The 21,913-nt window shown below is 42.9% G+C and overlaps 1 protein-coding gene across 2 annotated transcripts in view; it reads left to right on the top strand.

The window, feature by feature from the left end:
- The window catches only part of LOC109720431 (protein MRG1), a 106,341-nt gene that overhangs the window by 76,563 nt on the left and 7,865 nt on the right, over positions 1 to 21,913 (top strand). For both annotated transcript variants that reach the window (XM_020247540.1, XM_020247539.1), the window contains exons 9-10: positions 7,216 to 7,385; positions 15,913 to 15,997. In XM_020247540.1, the coding sequence (XP_020103129.1) occupies positions 7,216 to 7,385; positions 15,913 to 15,997 (255 nt within the window). The remainder of the gene's footprint in view (positions 1 to 7,215; positions 7,386 to 15,912; positions 15,998 to 21,913) is intronic.

The raw sequence follows: 21,913 nt of genomic DNA, 5'->3' as shown, positions 1-21,913 counted from the left end.
TCTTCCTAGCTCTCGTCGCTGATACCGTCGCGACGAAGCAAGAGCTTCGACAAGCTCGATAGACGAACTCCTTCTGTCCTGGCTCCCGAAAGGTGATCAATCTATTCTTACAATCGATCGTGGCGTAATACTTCGAGAGCCAGTCCATGCCCAAAATGACGTCATATGCCTCCAGTTTACTGAGTTCCAACATCCGGGTGGGCATTATCCAGTCGCCTACTTGTACTGGGCACGACGGGCATTCTGTGTAGGTGTTGAATGACGACTCGGGGCCTTCAACTCGCCACTTGCCACTTGCTTCTATATGTATGTCATGCATGCGTGCAAATGCTCTACTAATGAACGAATGCGTGGCACTTGTATCGAACATAGCCCTGGAGCGAACTCCGTTAATTAGAACCATACCTGCCACGACGTTAGGCTCCTCGGCTTGGGTAGACTCCTCGGCTTGGGCCTGAGTGGCGAATACCCGCCCCCTCATACAAGAATATATGGAGCCTCTCCATGATGAGGCTGGGGTGTTGGAGTCGACGCAGCTGACGGAGTAAACGAGGCCCTTGTTGGACAGTCGCAGCTTATGTGCCCTTCCTGTCCGCAGTCGTAGCATTTACCTTGACGTTGCTTACACTGTGGTGCTCGATGAACCTGGCCTCCACAGATAACACATTGCTGCGGCCTACGGCCCCACGACTGCGACCGCGGATACTTAAGGGGTTTCCTGGAACTAGATTGTCCCCCTCCCGAACCGCCGCCCGATTGCTTCCTCCCCTTGTTTTGGGGTCCTGCCAGCAGCTCACGCTCCTCCCGCACGTGGGCATCTCCATGCTCCGCCCACAGTGCCCTGTCAAAAACTTCGGCGAAAGTCGTGAGCTTGAACAACTGCGCCACCCGATATATCCACGGCCGAAGTCCCCGCAAGAACCATTCGGCCCTGTCCCCGTCATCTTTAACCACGTCTGGGACACAGTCTATAATATGGGAGAACTCCTGCTCGTAGTCTGCCACCGAACGATCTCCCTGTCTCAATTTGCGAAACCTCTTCTTCAACTTCCCCTTCTCGGTGTCAGGGAAGTAGTTTCCAAACATTTCCTTCTTAAACTCCTCCCAGAGCATTGGTGGAAGGCCAGAGGGTCGATTCCGCTTAAACCGCTTCCACCACACCTTCGCCGCCTTCTCGAGGCAATGGGTGGCGAGGGGTACCTTGTCCTTCTCCGAGGCATATAGGTCCTCGAAGAGGGTCTCAATAGAGTCAATCCAAGACTCCACCACCGACGGCTCCACCTTTCCCCCTTCAAAGGTTGGTGGCTTAAACTTCAGGAATTTCATTAGGGCCGTCAGCGCACGCTTCCGCTCCACTTCCTCGGCCGTCGTATCAGGTGTCGCTGAACCCGAAGCTGTCAGAGGTGCACTTGCCTGCGGGGGACAGGCAGCCACCGGAACCGCCGCTATGCTCTCACCCTTAGCCGCTACCGGCGCGCGCGCCGAAGGTGCGGGTGGAGCTGCTCGAACCGAGCCTCCTGGCGCTGCATCGCGCCCAACATCGCAGCGACCTGCTCACGCAGTTCCAGCACTTCCTCCGATCTTGGCTGCTCGGGCACTGCGGAAGGCGGTACCGGAACAGACCTACGTACGTACCGTCTTGGGGACATTTGCTCCTGAAAAGCAGCAACTCGGTTAGTTATCTTAATCTGACAATCTCTTAACGTTTGCGAAATTAAATGACTCGACAATAAAATCGGGCGGAAGCATACAAGTGCTCTAGTGCTGGACTCTTAGCGTCGTGTCGTCGGCCGCCGACACAACCACTACGAGCCAAGAAACTAGCGTCACTTGAATCCGTCTCTATTCACAGCTAGAGACATAACATCAACTCCGACACAATCGATTAGCCTCCGCCACCGCCATGAGTTCACGTTCACTCACGCCCCTACAATCTTAGGGTTTACCAACCTAGGGTCTCCTAGGTCATCATAGACTCTCTCTTTACTTGCTCTTAATGCTCTGATACCACTTTTATTTGTCATGCCCCGAGACTGCTACCAATTTGGTCCGGTCCGGGCGCGTCAAACAGACGCCGAAAGGACAGGACCTCCCCTGTCCACCCAAGGCTAAGCCAACTGACCATGTATAAGAATTTACCCAGGAGATCAATTCATAGATACACGATCACAAGGAGCACCACCAGTGCCAACAAACAAGAGCAAGATACAAGTATGAGACATACAAGTAAATAAAGAGAGAAAGTTCTATCTATTACATTCATTCAACTTAATACATTTAATTCTATCTTTTACATTCTTCCAAAACATATGTACAAGCATTCTCGAACCTCACCCTATACAACATCTACTCTCAAACATAAGTACATGGTAGAGCTAATATAAAATGGGTAGATAGCTAATGCAACTAGGGCGCTAAGCCTTTACCACGATCCTCGCGCTCGCCGGGGACACCCGAGCTCGAACCTGAAAAGAGTGGGGTGAGAACTATCTTTCATAGTTCCCAGTGGGTTCAGCTGCCGACTCCGCCGGTCTCCCCACTAGCTCCAAGTGGGCACAAGTAGATAAACAGATAGATAGGTATACAAGGCTGTAATAACAGAATATTAAAGCTACACTATTGTGCCCGAATCATGTATATGAAGAATGCATGCACAATGAAATGGATAATCAACTAGCTCTTCATATGTCCAAGAAGTAAGGCTATTTACTTGTTCATTAATCTCGTGGCTCATTCAAGGATTCGCCCACTACTCACATAGCCGTCTCGATAACTACGAATCCGAGACCGTCTGCGGGACCCCACATAGGCCATCCCTCGGGACCCCAAATAGGCCATTCCTATCCCACGGGACCCCAAATAGGCCATCCCTCGTGACCGACTCCGGAGCGCACTACTTGTGTGGAGCGAACATCACAAGTTGGGAACAGACAATGAGTATGATCTAATTCTCCCACCTCAAGGGCACTCTATCCTCTAGGGCTACTATCACCATAGTCAATGGGTTTCATATATGCTACGACTCACACATATGCCACTTGTTCTTTGTTTATTACAACTAGATGCCACTCGTTCTTTTGTTTCATCTCTGAACTATAGGATTACAAGTCTCGACCCAATCCTCATCAATCCCCTATATCCAGCAACTAATGCATAATATGATATCAGCTAGGAAAGCATAAGGAAAGGCAATGCATCATCATCCTATAATGCATGTGAACACAAGATGCAAGGTCTTAAAATACTAAGGCATAAGAGGGAGCCCGATTGCTTTGGGATGGTCACCACCCACCTCTTGGTGATGCCGTGACGGTAGAAAACTTGATTTCGTAGTCCTTGGTCGACGCCTCGACTTCTCGGGTCGATCCGAACCCTTAAGCGCTTTATTCGGCGATATCTTCGCACCCGCTCGTTGTATCGACGAACCGTCTTCGCCGACGCGTTCCGAGACCTAGCAATTAGGTTTACAACCTATTAAAATAGATCAAAACCCTAGATTTCCAAAAATCCCGAATCCGTGCCCTAGGTTGGCAACGATGGGGAAATCCATGGTGCGAGCTTCAATTACGAGCTCGAACCATCTATTTATCTCCTCTAGGTTCCATTCGAACCATTTCTAAGCAATAAAACCCAATCTCAAGAAATCCACCATGGATGGTTTTGAAGCTTACTTCTATACAAAGCTCCAAGCTTGCTCTAGCTTGAAGGAGAAAGGGAAGAAGATGATCTTCTCTTCTTCTTGGTCTTCTCCTTCCTTTTCTTCTTCTTTTCCTTCTTTCTCTTCTTCTCCTTCTCTTTTTCTTTTCCTTTCGTTCTAGAGAGAGAGAGAGAAAGAGTGTGAGAGGGAGAGAGAGCAAATGAGAGGAAGAGAGGGGTCCCCCACCTCTCATATAGGCCATTTTGCAGATAGCTCACTCAACTTTCCATCCTCTGCAGCAGCCCTCACTGGGCATTTTCGCAGTGAGGGACTGGTCCCAGGTCGGAGAGACCGGTCCCCGAGAGCCTTCCATCTCGGGCAGAGGGGATTTTGCGTTCGGGAACCGGTTCCTGCTTGAGAGACCAGTCCCCGGGAGACCGGTCATTGTCTAAGAGGCCGGTTCCCGAGAGTTGGATTTTCGGGACTTAGCCAAATTTCGGCTATTCTCGCTGGAGTAATGTTCGGGGACCGGTTCCTCTCCGCCAGAGACCGGTTGCATCAAGGATCCCCGCCAGCCCAGCCTGATGGGACCGGTCCCTCCCTGCCAGGGACCGGTCCCCGAGAGCAATTATGCTCCAGTGCAGATTTGCACTGCTGTTCTCGCGGACCTTTTCTTAATGCACTTCATGCATTTAATCACCTTCGGACTTTCCGAAGTCTACCAACTCGACAACTAGTCGGTTCTAAACGATGCCTAATCCTCGGATTTCGAGAATTCACTTCTTTACAAAGACACTGCCAATGGAACTTAAGCTCGGGCTAGGGTTGGAGCAGGGATGATCTGGAGGTAGGAAGCTCGTTGGCCTTGTTCTCTTGTTTATCATACCTTTTACGATTGGAGGTAGGAAGCTCATTGGCCTTGTTCGTTAGAGATCTAGAAATATGGTGCCATGCTGTTGTGCTTGCTTGCTTGGTTCAGTGAATGTATACATTTTTTCTAGTAGGTGTTGTAAGCCGTCAAAGGCAAGCTATACTCACTGGTCAACGTATGATAGATAATATAAACAATCATAACTAAATCATTCAGAAAATCAGATAACTGAACCACGACAGTCTAACTTATTATCAAATAAGAGAATAGGGTAAGGATTAGAGTAATCGAATCTAGTGACATATGATCTGGACCTCTAGGCTCATTAGCTACCGTGCCTCATGCATCGTCCCGAGTCTCACCACCAAGATCCACCAAAATGGAGGGAAGTGATAAACCTACAAGGGGTCTTCCAATAGGTATCGCAAGCCGACGGGGGCGAGTGTACACATTGCCAAGTAGAATATAACTAAAAATGAGAGATAGATATACAAGCACAATAGCAAGTGAAGAACAATAAATATAAACAATAGTAAGCACCTACCGCTACTGTAAAGCAACAACATTGTATATATGCATTAACCGTAATGAAAGACAGATACTCGTACACCTCACCACATTGGTCTAAAGACCTCAGGCAATGCCACAATATGCTCACCTACCGGCACATAACCCTAACTAGTACCTTACAAAGGGTTCAAGGTCGGATAAACGACCACTTTCTTGGAAAAGAACACCGTTGTGATGGCCAAACTGCTGGTATATGTGGCATGCTACTACATGAGCTGTGACAATAGATACAAAATGTTCAATAGTCAACGAGGCGGCGAATAGCCGAGAATAAGCCAACAATAGATATCTGTCCAAAATCATATCCTCTATGTATCACCAAACTCAATAGTCACGGATCAATCAGGTCCCACAGATAGAGGTCATGCGAAAAATATTGTTAGGCACCATTCTACTACTAAATCATGAGAGAGCAGAAGTAGTGCAACATAAATGGAAGTCTAGTGGTGTAGTGCTTACCAAATAATGTGTGAAAACAATGAAATGCAGTGAGGGAAGAACATCACCGAGCTAACATCACTGCACCGACTTCGGATCGAAGCACACATCTGAAACTGCCACAACACCTAACACCCAAGGCGTGCTGGATGTCGACCGGACCTACGAAAGACTCACCCAGTTAAGGTCCAACCTAGTTGGCTCAAAATACCAAACACAACTTTGGAACCACCAGAATTTTCGGAAAGTCTCTCGGAACACTCCCGTACCCATTAAAATACCTTGGAATGTACTGATGTACACCTTAAGTCACCTGTTGTCCCAAAACACACCAATTTAGGTGTTCGGATAACAAACATATGCTGAAGTGAGATATAAATACAATAACATACAAAATGCCGTTTCGGGTCTCTGGAAATGCTGTTTTCGGCATCGAAACCCTCCGCCGCTCACTTGTTGTCTTGGAATACCTGAGGCAACGAGAGCAGCCAGATGACAAGGCTCGTCGACAAACCTAGGGCATACACATCAATAAAAAGTGTACCCCACATCAACCGTCATGTTCCGCCAGCGATTTTGCCGAAAAATGCAACGAGACTAGAATTGGACTTCGCGAAGGCCATGGGACCTTGGACACCCAGGGATCACAAATAGCGATCTCATACTGCCCGAGGCAATCCGAATTGTCCAATTTTCATAAAAGCCCCTACACTATCCAATAACAACAACTATGAATATAAAAACAATAAAGATGATGCTTTACCGAACACCGCAAGGTTCCAAGACCAACCAGCAATGCCCTCTGATAGTTCTCGACGGGCCGAAGCCCATGCTCGCTGTTTGGAGCACGAATAGAGGCCGAGGAGCGCACCGGGGCTCTACTTGAACCCTAGTTCCAGAAGTCATCGGTAGAGACATCTCCGAATTAGACAATCAGAGCCTTGTAGAACCCAATTAAGGTGAGCAACAGAGGTCTATGACACCCCAGAATACCCGTGCTCACCTTTCAGAAGATTAGCGGCCACCCGGATGGCTGGAATAGGAAGGCACTGCCAATGGAATTCGAGCTCGGGCTAGGGCTGGAGCAGGGATGATCCGAAGGTAGGAAGCTGATTGGCCTTGTTCTCTTGTTTATCATGCCTTTTGTGATTGGAGGTAGGAAGCTCATTGGCCTTGTTCGTTAGAGATCAGCAATATGTTGCCATGCTGTTGTGCTTGCTTGCTTGGTTCAGTGAAGTTTATACTGTATATTAGTGTTATCTCTTGATAGGTTGTCATATTGTGACTGGGTGCTCAGTGAGCAACTAGAAGAACAATTAGGAATGTGATTACCCAAAAATTTAGAGGCTATGAATCTACTAGTAATGCAAGGGATAGAAAAGCTTCTAAGACTAGCTTCACAAATTTTAAAATTTATTTGGTCGAAGGACATGTAGTTGAGGATTTATCAATGCGAATAAAACTTTAAAAGTCGAGGACTAAAACAGTGTTAGATATGTTCCAAAAATTTACCAAACCAACTGGAAAAAGGTGAGTTGGATTTGTAGGTTAGAGCTGGTGAATCTATTGTGAGCATTATAACATTTTTTATGAGCATTATAACATTTTTTATGTTTTAGGTTTGCTAGCCTGTTTAGTGTGTTCGGATCTAATGAGCTTCATTGGTGATATAGCACATTTGTGTTTTCTGTGAGTGAAGGATTGCTGAATCTGTCGCGGAAATTCTTAAAGGTCTAAGATGCTATTTTGACAAGGCATTGCCTGTGATGCTTCTCTATAAAAAGGAGCGGCAACAATACCGCGAAGCAGTTCGAGATAATGCCTCACCTTCAACTGTATACGGTGCTGAACATCTATTACGTCTTTTCGGTATGCATATTTCTGTCTAGCTTCTCTTGTTTGCCTAGAATTTAATTCTTTACTCTTCTCTATTCCGCTTACCCATGATTTGTAAATTGTAATACTCTTGTGCAATTAAAACTGTCTATTCCTCAAATTAGACAGTGTTGTTAAGGAAATAATATAGGAAACGTGTCAAGTAACTTCACGGATCATCAAAGGAAGTGTAATTTCCCTCAAAATGCAGATCACTTAAACTAAATTAGAGTTTGCCTCTCTTGTGGGCAGTTCTTTTGCAGCACATTCACCACGAGATAGGTCAGGTGGCAGCTTAAACTAAAATCAAATCACTGACAAGCAAAAAGCAGACCAAAGTGAACCAAATTGTTGAGCTCTTAGCTTGTACATTCTAAACTTTCTCTTTGTATGTTTCTCTGAATTTTCATTTATATCCCATCTAGTGATAATGAGTTATTTTGTTAGAGAAAGTGAAGAACTGGATATTTCTTAACAACATTCACTTGGCCTTGTTTGGATGCATGAACATCCTATTCGCTATATCATTTTCAGTAGGCCCTATTTGCATGCATCAACATCTTGTTTGGTATATTCTTTTGATTACCTCAAAAACCTTATAGTATTTGGTGGATGAGAAGTATGATCAAATGTTTAGAACGGAGTACCAAATCTCTAGGAAAAAGATAAATTACCTCATAGATAAAATATGGTATTCTATCAAATCATGGATGCCAAAGTTTTGCAGAGTAAAAAATCAAACTCTTCGCTTGCAATCACACAAGAAAATCCTTATATCCAATAGGTTATCATTGAGTAACTTATTCTAACATCTAGGGCCTATTAAGAATCGGGCATCAGAATAAGTTCTCTGATGATAACTTGTTTGGTATAAGAATTTTCTTTTGTAATTGGAAGTTAGGAGTTTGATTTTTGCTTATTGAAAAGACTTGGCATCCATAATTTGGTAGGATAGCATACTTCACCTAAGAGGTGATTTATCTTATTCTGAAAATATGACATGAAGGTCGAGTATGGTGTGCCAATCTAGACATATATGAAACATGGATACTTCAATTTACATGACGTATGCATGTCAAATATAGTTCGAATATGGAGACGTGCTCGATACGCACCCGATACGTGTCCAATACAACATTGGAGTTTCACAAACTTTTACAAATCAAGTTTCAGAATTTTGAGTCTTAAACAAGCATGTTTTACAAAGACTAAGAAAAATAGAATTAACTAAGTGTTCTTATTTTGAAAATTAGAATTTAAAACGAAACTCTTTGATAACTAGCGATTGTTGGCTTAGGTCCTAAATGCACATTAGAGACATTGAAGGCACGATGACAAAGAGAAAGCACCCAAATATGAATCTAAATAGCACTAGGAAGCGCATCACAAAATTGCACCTAAAGGCATATCACAAAATTGCAGCCGAAGACGTGTCATAAAATTGCACCTGAAGGTGCGTCACAAAGTAGCACTCATAGATGCATCACAAAATCAAAGCTAGCTTCAAACACAAGATTCATGCCGATATGGCCAACATCATTATAGCAATATATCTAGGGACATCATGACTTCAAAATTTTTTACCGAGTCAAAAATTATGAAGGAAACAAATTATTAAATTCTGAAGTTTTATCAAATAAGCACAATTTCTAAAGCACATATTTTTCTAAAAACTGCACAAGAGTCAAATTAGAACTTTTTAGAAATCTTTTTCTTCCAGCGATTTGTAATTTATATCAGCACGCTTAACCCTTGTTTTGAAAAACCATATAGTAAGGGATTTTCGTTATCGTAACATATTTCTACAAGTTTTATCAAGAATAAATTAATAGGTGTTAGGTCGCTTACCTCTAAATAATTTGAGTATTGTTTCGTCAAATATAGTGCATCAAATTAATCAAAGGAACCTTTTTGATGACGATGAATGAGATGACTACAAACGAGATGCCTTTAACTATCCAATGATGCTGGCCATGAACAAAAAGATGCCGATGAAGTGGCAGCGGCGGCAGTGTCGAAAGACGAGATCGAGGATTGTGCAAGAAAGAGAGAGAGATCGCGCACGTGCGAAAGGCACATACGGATGAGGTTGAATGAGACAAAAAGAAAGAACGATCGGTTGGGGAGAAAAAGAGAGATTAGGAGTCTTTTTTATTAATTAGGGTTGCATAATTGCACATGAACCCCTAGATTTTTTAACTTGAGCAAAAGAATCCTCGATCAAATAAAAAAAAAAATGGGGTAGTACATTCTTCCCTTGTAACAAAATTTTCATCCTTGATATTTCCACTATCATGCTAAATAAGAAATTTTACGAATAAGACAATTCATATTTTATATTAATAAAACTTCTGTCCTCAAAATCCAAATAATTTTCTAAGACAGTTGATGTGACAATTACCCAAAAAGTACTTAAACACTCCCAAGTCCTTTGTCTGAAATTGGGTTTGAAGAAACAACTTGAGAGATGAGATTCCTGCAGTGTCATTCCCAGTGATGACAATATCATCCACATACACTACTAATAGAATTAGACCAGTCTCAGAATGTCTATAAAACACAGAATGATCACACTTACTTTTCTTCATGCCAAACTCCTGAACTACTTCACTGAATCTGCCAAACCAAGCTCGAGGACTTTGCTTCAAGCCATATAAAGACTTCCGAAGTCTACACACTCGACCCAACTCCCCCTGAGCAACAAAACCAGGTGGTTGCTCTATATATACCTCTTCTTGAAGATCACCGTGGAGAAAAGCATTTTTAATGTCCAGCTGGTGTAAAACCCAATGAGATGTGGCCGCCAACGAAATAAATAAGCGAATAGAAGCAAGTTTAGCTACAAGAGAAAGTGTCAGAATAATCAACCCCATAAGTCTGAGCATAGCCTTTGGCAATAAGGCGGGCTTTTAGGCGAGCTACAGAACCATCTGGATTCATTTTCACAGTGAATACCCATTTGCAACCAATAGCTCGCTTATCGGCAGGTAAGGGTACCAGTTCCCAAGTACCATTGGCGTCTAAAGCCATCATTTCCTTTTCCATTACAGCACGCCAGCCAGGATGAGACAAAGCTTCCACAACAGATTTAGGAACAGAAACCGACTCTAGAGAGGTAATGGAGTAACGAGAAGAGAATGACAAACGGTCATAACAAACGAACGATGAAATAGGGTAGGTACACTTACGTTTGCCTTTGCGAAGAGCAATCGGAAGATCAGAATCAGAGGCAAGGTCGGTGATAGTAGTAACTGGATCTTCCGACGAAGAAGCTGGCGGAGGATCTGAGTCAGGAGTCGCTAATCTCCTAGAATAGACATGAACAATAGGGGGTCGAACAGTTGCCGATGGAGCAGGAATTGACAGTATAAACAAGGAGATCATCTTCCTCCCCATCATTTTCATAAGTAGATGAGAGAGGGAAGAATGGAGTAGATTCAAAAAATGTAACATCGGCAGACACAATATATCGATCGAGAGTAGGAGAAAAGCATCGATACCTCTTTTGCAGATGAGAGTACCCAAGAAAGACGCACTTAAGAGACTTTGGATCCAATTTAGTTACCTGTGGACCAAGGATTTAAGTGCCGTGTGTCACGGCCTTAGCGGTTCTGTTCGCAAAGTTCGTGCGGCGCCCGCCTTGCTGCTCGAAGATGGACAAGCCTTCGTCCCTATTGCTAGTCCAGACCTTCGCGTCCTACGACTAAGTATGCAAAGGGAATGACAAAGAGAGAGAGGCAAAAGTTCACTCAAAAAACTAAGTACTACACTACTTAGAAAATGAGAATTACAACTCACATACACACACTCTCTTGTGTGTTTTGGCCTTAACCAAACCCCACTACTTATAAGCTCCTAGTTACAATGAACCTGGACACACACTAACTCTCTCATTATGAGACACATTAACTCATCCTCATAATGAGCCAAAAGCCTAAGAGTCACCCCATAACTCATGAGAGTTTCATAACCCTTGAGTTTCCCACAGCAGGTTGGGTTTGGGTATTGACAACCTGATTCAATCCATTTTCAACCCGTTTCGCTAGCAGATTTGGGCCACTGTCAAGGAGAAATCAGCAGAAAATATTTTGTCCGTGACACGTGGCACGGGGTCGTGCTGGAAACTTGCCGGCACGGTACGACACGGTGCGTGCCGAGCCGTGCTGATGCATGCAGGTCAAAAAAATTCTTATGTGCCGACACATAATAGTATGAAATATTTATTTTCTTTAGCAACAAAATATTTTAACTATTTGTTATGTCTTTTTATCACATCTTTTGAGCTATATTGAGGAAATTACGTACTAATTTAATAAATAGAGGGTTTTGAATTGTGCCATCGGCACGAGGTCTGTATCGTGCCGGTATCTTGTTGGCACGGTACGGCACGGTGGATACGGACCGTGCCGACGGGCACTTAAAACCTTGCTGTGGACGAACATCTCGCACAAAACACGTACTACCAAAAAGACAAGGTTCAATAGGAAATAAAGATTAGATGGAAACAAAACAGTATAAGGAATATCATCATCCAAGACAGACGAAGGCATGCCATTAATCAGAAAACAAGCCGTGGAAACTGCATCAGCCCAAAAATGTTTAGGAACTTTGATTTGAAAAAGAAGGGTACGAGCTACCTCAAGGAGATGCCGGTTTCTTCTTTCAGCAGCTCCATTTTGGGATGGAGTGTCAACACATGAGGATTGATGAAGGATGCCATTCTATGTCATATAACTGTGAAAATTTTCTGAAAAGTATTCTTTGGCATTGTCACTTCGCAATATACGCACAGAAACATTAAATTGTGTTTTGATTTCAGTACAAAAGGCACAAAAAATTGAGAATAGTTCTGAACGATTTTTCATTAAATATAACCAAGTAACACGAGAATAATCATCCACAAAGGTAACGAAATACTTAAAATCCTGATTTGGAAACAATAGGACACGTATCCCAAATATCAGAATGAGCTAACTCAAAAGGGGACGATGCCCGTTTATTGACTCTAGACACAGAAGGTAAACGATAATGCTTAGCAAACTAACATGACTCACACTCTAGACTGGACAAAGATTGAAACTGCGGAAACAATTTCTTTAGGGTGGATAATGAAGTATGTCCCAACCGACACTGGACTTCAAAAGGAGTTAAATTACTGGAGCAGGCAAGAGACCTCGACACCTTGTTGTCAAGGATATAGAGACCTCTAGACTCATGTCCTCTACCAATAATCTGCGTCGTCGTAAGATCCTGAAACAAACAATGATCGGAAAAAAAATGAGACACAACAATTCAAAGCTCGAGTGAGTTTACTAACAGATAGTAAATTGAAAGAAAACTGGGGTAAACATAAAACAGATGACAAAGAAATTGATGACGTTGGGTTTGTAATGCCAGAACCCATGACACAAGAGGTAGATCCATCAGCTAAAGTAACAGTAGAAGATGTTATATGAGACTGAAAGGCAGATAAAAGACTAGAGTTACCTGTCATATAGTCTGTAACACCAGAATCAATGACCCATTTGGAATGCGAAGACACAAGGCATGATGTGGATTTACCTGACTCGGCGAGTGCAGTGACAGGGGAATTGGTGGACTTTAAGGATGCCTGATATTGGGAGAACTGTGCAAATTCTAAAGCAGACACCAAAACAGTTTTCTCTGAGAATGGGGTTGTATACTCCCCGGCTGCCATGTTGGCCATCTGAGATCGTTGGTTCTTATTTTGAAGTTTCAAACATGTGCTCTTTGTATGACCAGGTTCATGACAGTAATAGCAAACAACTCCAAAATCTCGATTAGAGGTAGTCTCTCCATGACAGTGATTACCTTTATTGGCAATAATCCCTCTATTGCCCCCTCTACTATTATGCCGTCTATTATCATTGCGACTCACAAGCGCGCTATTAGTAGATTGAGAAAATTGAGGAGTCTCCGTACGAAATACTCGCGTGAAAGTATCATGTAAAGAGGAAATCTCAGAGCTAGAAAGAATTTGAGATTTAGCTGTCTCAAATTCTGGGGGTAAACCGGCAAGAAAACTCATAACCGCCATTTGCTCGCGTTGAACCTGCTGCACTTTTACATCAGGACTAAAGGGTAATAAAACATTAAGCTCTTCATAAACACGTTTAAAGTCCATAAAATACGCTGTGAGAAACCTATCCTGCTTCTCAGATCGGTAAAATGCCTTACAAACATCATATATGCGGGAGAGGTTCCCTTTGCCAGAGTATAAAAAATCTAAATAATCAATTAATTCTTTCACAAACTCACAATGATTAATTAGACTAATTACCTCACTTTGAATAGAGTTCCTGAGTTGTAAGAACAACCGAGCATCTTCCCTCAACCAAGCTTGCTTTGTATATCGTCCGGTGGATCGCTAGTTAGGTGATCATCCTTATCAATGCTTCGTAGATAAACACGAATCGTCTTGCTACATTCCAGATAATTGGAGCCGGTGAGTTTGTGTTCTGTGATTTTGGTCATTACTGGGATCACATCGACAATCACAGATTTTGGCTCACTCTTAGCAGACACAGTTTCAGATATGGCGTCTTGGACAACGAGACCAAGTCACAAAGCAGCTCTCAGGGCTGCACTCTACACCTCGATGCGAGGCAAATAAAACAACCCTAGGTATGTCACCAAAGGATCAAAAAATAGGAACCAGATGCACGAACCTTAGACTGCAGCAATAGCACCAATACTGTAGCGCACTGTAGTGGTACTGTAGCGGTACTGTAGCGTCGATGAGATCCGGTGAGGGAGAAAGACAGCACTGGATCGCTATACCCTAGAATTAGGGTTTTGCTCTGATACCATGAAGAAGAGAATACAAAGAGAATAGAATACAAATTCTTCTTGTTCATTCAATAATGAATTACAAAGATATATATACATAAATATTTCTATAATAAGATATTTAATAAGGAAAGATCTCTAAAGAAAGATGTCTTAAACTATGCTAGCTAAATAGGAACATAATATATACAATTTTGACTTTCCATAACAAGAATATAGGGAAAGAATGGGGACTTGCATACGTATTTATTTTGGTTTAGTGGAGACCAAAAAAATGTTTAAGTGCCTAGCAAATGTTAACTTCAGAAAGGCATTAACTATTCAAGTGGTGGACATGAACATGTAGCTCCAAATAATTTATGACCTAGCTAGATTCTAGTAAGATGTGAGGATCGAAATGGCAATCGATAAATCCTGCTTTTTCTGGGCAAGCGCCAAGCTGTTACACCAAGAACTTCTCTCAAGAAGATTACACTTTCTACACTTTTTTTTCTCTTTTACAATATTATATCTCACTACAAATTTCACTCAAACATAGTGAGAGAGTAGAGTGCTAAGAGTATTAAACACATAAAATTTACAAGTTCAAAAGATCAATAGATGGATCAACAAAGCCCTCTATTTATAGCGCACCCTATTTGCTGGAAACAGGATTTTCAGGCGCCCAGAGCTGGATTTGGGTGCCCAGAAGTAATGCGTGCTGAATTTTCTGAAACCTGTCAGCCCACGTGCGCCGATTTTTTGGGCAGTACTTTCTGGCGCCTAGAAGTACTTCGGGCACCCACTTCTCCGGTGCACGCGTGCTGCTCTCACAGCGGCGCTGTCAAAAGCTTTATCGGGTCGGCGCATGCTCTATAGAAAATAGACAAAGTACTGTTCGTGCGCCCGGTACTTGATTCGGGTGCCTAGAACCGCAGAAATAATGAATTCGGAGCAGCACCGTCCGAAACACGCAACCTGTCCAAAATCAAATTTTCATTCTTTTTAAGCGCCCAAAACATCTTTCGGGCGCCTAGATTCAGTTTCGGATGCTACTGTGGCAATCTGGACACCCAGACATTTACAATTAGAAAGAAAGGCAGATTCGAATCCACTTTTGGGTGCCCGGATCTGAGCCCAAAACTTGAAATCTGACAGAAATTTGATTTTGAGTAGATTTTGAGTATTTTTTGAAGTGCCATGGATATTTATTTATAAATAGAGTTTTGGGCAATGTTAACTTAGCACAAGCTTGATCAAGAATAAATTTTGTTCAAATGTGCTATAAGTCGATAAAAATAGTTCAATTTTAGCTCAATAACTCTCAACTCTAATCTAAAGTGAATGTAAACAAATTAAAATATAGAGACAGAGAGAGAGAATTGGTCTTTTTGACCTAAGCAGCGAGGATAGCTTCAAGCGGTGAAGTTTAGTGCTCGAATTTTGCCCATCTTGAGTCCTTTCCAAAGATAGGAGAATCTAAACATAAAAACTCAAGATAAAGGATTAGTCCAATAGTCACAATTATTTGTTATCATCAAAATCTAATGGTTGATTAGGGCCACTAGGCCAACAAGTTGTTCTTGGTTTATGAAATTAAGATTGTCTATATAGCTCATCAATTATGCTATTAGTTTGTTCTTTTTCTCGGCCTAACTTATCATATTATGATGTTTTGGCTCCACATTATTTTTGTCATGATGTTCTACAATGTTTTATTTGCTGTTTGTAGTCAAGCTGCCTGAGTTACTTGCTTATGTCAACATGGAGGAGGAGGCTCTTAACAAACTACAGCAGAAGTTGTTCGACTTCCTCAAGTATAATGACCTTTCTTTTAATTTATTGCACTTTGTTTATTTCATTTATCTTCTTCTAAAATTATAATTGCGTTAGAGTAACTAATTGACAGAATTCACATGTTCCTTCTATTATAATAAACAATTTATCTTATGTTTTTCTTTTCTTTTCTTTTCTTCTAAGTTTTGAGTTGTAGCTGAAAGTTGGAAAAAAGTGCAACCTAGTGTATCATGCAACTGACTGCTTAGACATGCTTATCTTCGTCTTGTAATTATTTCCTAATAAACCGCCATAAACACACACACTTACACCTGTAGCATAGTTTAGTATCAATTCCTTGTTGATATGGTTGTCTAAGAATATAAGCTTTCGTGTCCATCCAGTCAATGTTTCTTCTACTACTGTTGGTTTATCTGCTGCATCTGGATGCCTGTAGCATAGTTTAGTACCAATTCCTTCTCAATATGTTGTTGTCTAATAATATAAGCTTTTGTGTTCATGCTGTCATTGTTTCTATAACTACTGCTGGTTTATCAGCTGCATCTGGTCTTAATCTGATTCAATGTCAAAAATCGTTCTAGAAGTAAGCATGTATGGACACAGCAGGGACGCATCTAATTTGTGATGTGATGTAACTGGGAGTACTAATCGTCGCCCGGGCCCTAGCGGAAGCCTGTCCAGTGCATGCTCAGACCTGCCATATGCCAAGAACATATAAGGCATCTACAATGATAAGATAGAAATCATACAGGAATATAACAACATCTATCAGGATATTAAAGCATGAACATAACTACTCTCTAAAGACAAATAGGAAAGTAAACAACTATAATCCTGCAAGTACATACATCAAGGAATCCACATAAATAAAAGCTAAATACAAAAATAGTGGTCTCTATACATCAAGGGCTAAACATCTCTCCAATTAAAACAAAATGAGAGGTGACCACCTAGCAGAATCTCCAAGCTAGCCTAGCTAGGGACCGCGACATCTTTATTTGTTAATTCTTCGTTTGGTGAATTTGCAAATAATGGCTGGAAATAAATGCAGTCATTTGTGTGGTATCATCAGTATACAGATGTTCACTGGTGTAGATGAAAGAATATCACCTTGCATCATACAGACAGGTTAAATTGCTTAATAAAGAAAGATTTATTTTTACTTAAGGATTGTGATGACGATGCATGAAGTGGTGCTGAGGCATGATGGTTGTCTAGCCCCTAGCTGGCCTGGTATGGCAGGGGCATAGTGTTGTCTCGAATGTCGGCACAGTGATGGACTGACAAGTGTGAGGGCTTTTGACTGGCATGTACGGCCAGTCTCTGACAGTCTTTTCTTGGTTTTCTTCATCCAAGTAATATCTTCAGTTGTTGGTTTCAAGGCTTATTTGGTGCTAAACATGATTTTTAAGTCTCTTTTTTTAATCTACCAGTAGAGATACGAACTTTATTCTTCATTTAAACACAATTTCCCTTATGCGAAAGAAGTTATGGATCTAACACCACACACTATTTCTTAAATTCACAAAGACAATAACATGATCCCTCCATGGAAATTTCTGCAGGGACCATATGCTGACTGCTGAGCAGATCTGGCTGATTTGCACATCAATTACGTTGAGCTTTTAAATTCTATTTTCGGGTTTGCATAAAACATAAGGAAGGACTTAAGGGAAAAAAAATCATTATTTCTTAGATTTTGCATGAAAGATAACAAGACGACTTCATGGAAATATATAGACTGACCATATGCTGAGTAGAAATGGATCAACAGATAAATTACTTTGATTTTTGACCTTTTTTGGGGTTCACAGAAAACAGAGAAAAAATTGGGAGAAGTCATTATTTCCTTAAGGTTTAATGATAAATTTCATGCTTACTTAATGGAGGTACTATATGAGGAGCAGATCAAGTTGTTCTGGTCATCAATTGCTTCCAATTTTCATATTTCTTCTCAAAATTTCAAAAAATGTAGAGAAAATCTGAAAATAACCTTAAAAACATGATTTTCGAAGGAAGAGCTTGAATTTTCCATGGAACCCGTAGGTGTTGTAAAACTCTCCTAGGCTATACTAGATTTCTCCTATATCTAAATAAGAATATGGATGTCTACTTTGCCCAATGCATATATTTTGAGTCTTCACGACTCACATGAGAAGAGGAAACCTCTTTTCATTTTTGGACAAGGGAGCATAAACAAGAGAACATAGAGACTGCTGTGAGAAGTGGGAAAAGAATAGAAGAAGAAGGAACAAATGAAGCAAAAAAAAAGCCCTCACGGTGCCATGTAACATGCGGCAGTGCGACACTGCTGCGGCTGTCTTGAAAGGAATAAGATGTACCCCTGCCATACCAACATAGTGCAGAAATGTTCGGTCCAGTGTTGCCCATATCATACTGGTGTGGTGCGAAATAGTTTTTCTAGCGTTTATTTGCCAAACACGAATCCGAAACTAGAGATACGGCTAATCTTGATGGATGCAAATGCACATCTCTATTGATTGTGATCATGATCTTTGTCATTAAAGAAACTTAGAAGTGCTTTATTGTTCTTTATTTTTGGATTTGGATCCTTAATATTTCTGCCACGCCCCGCCCCAAGACCGCTACCAATTTGGTCCGGTTCGGGCGCGCCGAACGGACAGCAGCTCTCCTGTCCGCCCAAGGCTCAACACAGGATCATGTACAAAGAATTTGCCCAGGGATAATTCAATACATACACGATCCAACAAGAAGAGAAGCACAAAGAGTGCAATACAACAAGAGCAAGTAACACAAGTATACATACAAGTGCATAAAGAGAGATACATCTGGCTATTACATCACATTCCACTTTTACATCTTTGANCAAATCCCAAAAGTTTACCAAAATGTGAACGCCGAGACGGAAGCACGCCGCTCCAACGGGCGCACGAAAGCTCGATACGTCGCTCCCAACGCGTTCGCAAGCTCGTTCTCCGCCAACGCCGCGAATTTGGGCGAAATATCTAGAGAGATGAAAGAGTTATTTAGAGAGAGAAAGTGAGGATTTCTCTCACTACCACCATGAACATGTGCTTGTGGGGGTGGTGCTCGGCTGTGACGAAGAAGCCAAGTCACTAGAAGCTTCTACTTATGGTCAACACCCCAATAGTAGCATACACTATTCACTTCAGGCAGTTCGAAATCTGATATCTTTCGCCGGAGCCCTCTGAATATCCGTTTGAGCTCAAATTTGACAGTCATGTTCGGTTTTACTTAACTTAACGAAAAAAATTTCTATCTTTCCGTTTCGACCCCGTTTGGTCATCGAAAGTCGTACCGAACTGTAATCATTATCAGATCACTATCGGATTTTATTTTCCGCCTTCCGGGTGTCAGAATGATATGAAACTTTAAATCTAGCCTCATAAGAATAATTCTGGCTTATCCTCCAGTTTTCAGAATTTCTGACACTATGCATTTTCTGCTAATTTATCTGCCCCGTTTCACACAGAAAATTCTAAATCTTCTGTTTTTGCTCCGATTTCAACACGGGTCATTCCAAACTTATATTTTATGTCTATAAGTCCAATAAAATAGTATTTCACACTATTTTTATTTATATTTATTTTTATATTTAAAATCCAGCATACTACGTCCACCGTAACTGCATAATTTTAGAAGTTCGGTACCTTACAACAGAAGTTCAGTACCTTACATCCTCCCCTCCTTAAAAAGAGTTTCGTCCTCGAAACTAATCAAATTTCAACCCCAATCACATTCCAACTCGATTTATCGAGTCCAATGCACTTTTCCTTTTTAAAGTGGGCTTTCATTCATTGAAATTATCCAAGGCCCACTACGGAGGATGTGAGACCAAATTCACTCACATTTGCTTGGTGTAACTCCGAAAGTGCATTACCACCATGGGAAGAACCACTCTTGTAATAACCTCACACGAACTCCTGTTCGTGAATCCAAGCCTAAACTCGTCGATAAGGCTACTCGCCTACTGTTTATCTCAATCTCATAGACGAACCACAGTTCACCAATCCTACGCAGGTCTACTGCCTAAACCCGTCTCAACACGTAGCGTCTCTCGCTCGGAAGCGCAGACCCAATCATAACTAGGCAAAATTCTCACTTGGGAATTCGCACACACTCCAATCAGGAGCAATCAAGACCCCAAACCACTCTAAATCCTTGGGTTGGGTCACCATTGCACTCTTAGTGCATCCATGATCACACGATCTAACACATGGCATTCCACGCTCTCGGGTCTAAGCTCGGACTACCGTCCTGACCAAATCTCTGCCCTACCCCGGGCCGCTGCCACCCACAGCTGACTGCGCCTGTTCATAGGGACCCAGGTTCCACAGTCCACGAATGGTCCAGGCACGGATCATCCTCAAGCTATACCCGCAACCGTCGTCCCCCACGACATGCTCACCCGAGCAACATATATCACTATTGGCTCATAAGCACCTAATGCGAGCCATCAGCCCCACGAGTGATCCCAGGCGCGCTTCACACTTAGTAATGCTACAGTGCTACTGCCTACACACTCTCCCGGCTGAGTCAACACCGTACTTCACGAGTACCTATACTCGAGCGCTCTACGCGCCGTACACTAATTCCGACATTAGGCAACCCTGCCTATGCGCACCGGCCACACGAGCACGACTCACCCACCTCACTTCGAGGTACTACTAGGCCCACGTGCTCATGCTCGAACACTAAACAATCGCTCTACCACGAGTCTCACGTTTCGTCCAACAATCATCACCAGCATTTTGCTAGTGCTATCTAGCTCTCTACTTGCTCCAGCAGGCGCTACACTCTCACCACATAAGCATGCTCGGGAATCTACACCAACCCGTTCACTTGGTCCCTACAATACCAATGCACAAATAGTAGCGAACGACCACAAGGTAAATGCATGTAATTTCTTAAGTCTACATCATGCAGAAGCGTATGATTACTTTAATTAAATCATACCTGGCATGGTGTCACACTCCTCTACCCCAGTAGGTCGCTCCGCTTGAGCGGCAAACACTCGACTACTCGGAGCCGACCGGGTCGCCTCAAGCCGTTGCGGCGCCATCCCACGTCCCGTCGATACTGTAGCAGGCGGAACTCCACCCGACTGCCCCGGAGTCACTGGGGCGGATGCAATAGACGGTGCAGGCGACGATCCTTCTAGGCACTGACGGCTAATATGCCCCGCCTGACCACACCTGAAGCATCGTCCCGCCCTATGCTCACAGTTTCCTACGCGATGCTCCCACCGCAAATCACACATCGCATAGGTCCCTGGCTCTCAAACTGCCTCCTCGGGTACTTCGGGGGCTTCTTAGAACTTGACTGTCCCCCCGAGCTACCGCCAGGCCGTTTCTTCGCCTTATCCTTCTCGGACGCCTCTCGTTCTTCTCGCACGTGGGCATCGCCATGCTCCGCCCACAATGCTCAATCAAAAACCTCAGCAAAGGTAGTGAGCTTGAATATTTGCACGGCCTTATAAATCCCCGGCCGAAGTCCTCGCAAGAACCAGTCGGCCCGGTCCCGGTCATCTCGAACAACCTCCGGGACACAATCTATGATGTGGGAGAACTCTTGCTCGTAGTCCGCTACCGAGCGATCCCCCTGCCTCAACTTGCGAAACTTCTCCTGCAGTTTTCGCTTCATCGTGTCGAAAAAATAGTTGGCGAACATCGCCCTCTTAAACTCCTCCCATAACATATGTGGAAGGTCAGAAGGCCGATCTCGCTTCACCTATTTCCACCACACCTTCGCTGCTTTCCCAAGGCAATGGGTGGCGAGATACACCCTGTCTTTCTCCGAGGTATAGAGATCCTAAAAAAGTATCTCCATTGAGTCAATCCATGACTCCACCATCGACGGCTCCACTTTCTCCCCTTCAAAGATTGGTGGGTTGAACTTCTTGAATCTGATAAGAGCCGTCAACGAACGCTCTC

This window comes from Ananas comosus, linkage group 14, assembly GCF_001540865.1.
Source record: "Ananas comosus cultivar F153 linkage group 14, ASM154086v1, whole genome shotgun sequence".
In the NCBI taxonomy this organism is placed as follows: Eukaryota; Viridiplantae; Streptophyta; class Magnoliopsida; order Poales; family Bromeliaceae; genus Ananas; species Ananas comosus.
This window is presented reverse-complemented; position numbering and strand designations above follow the sequence as displayed.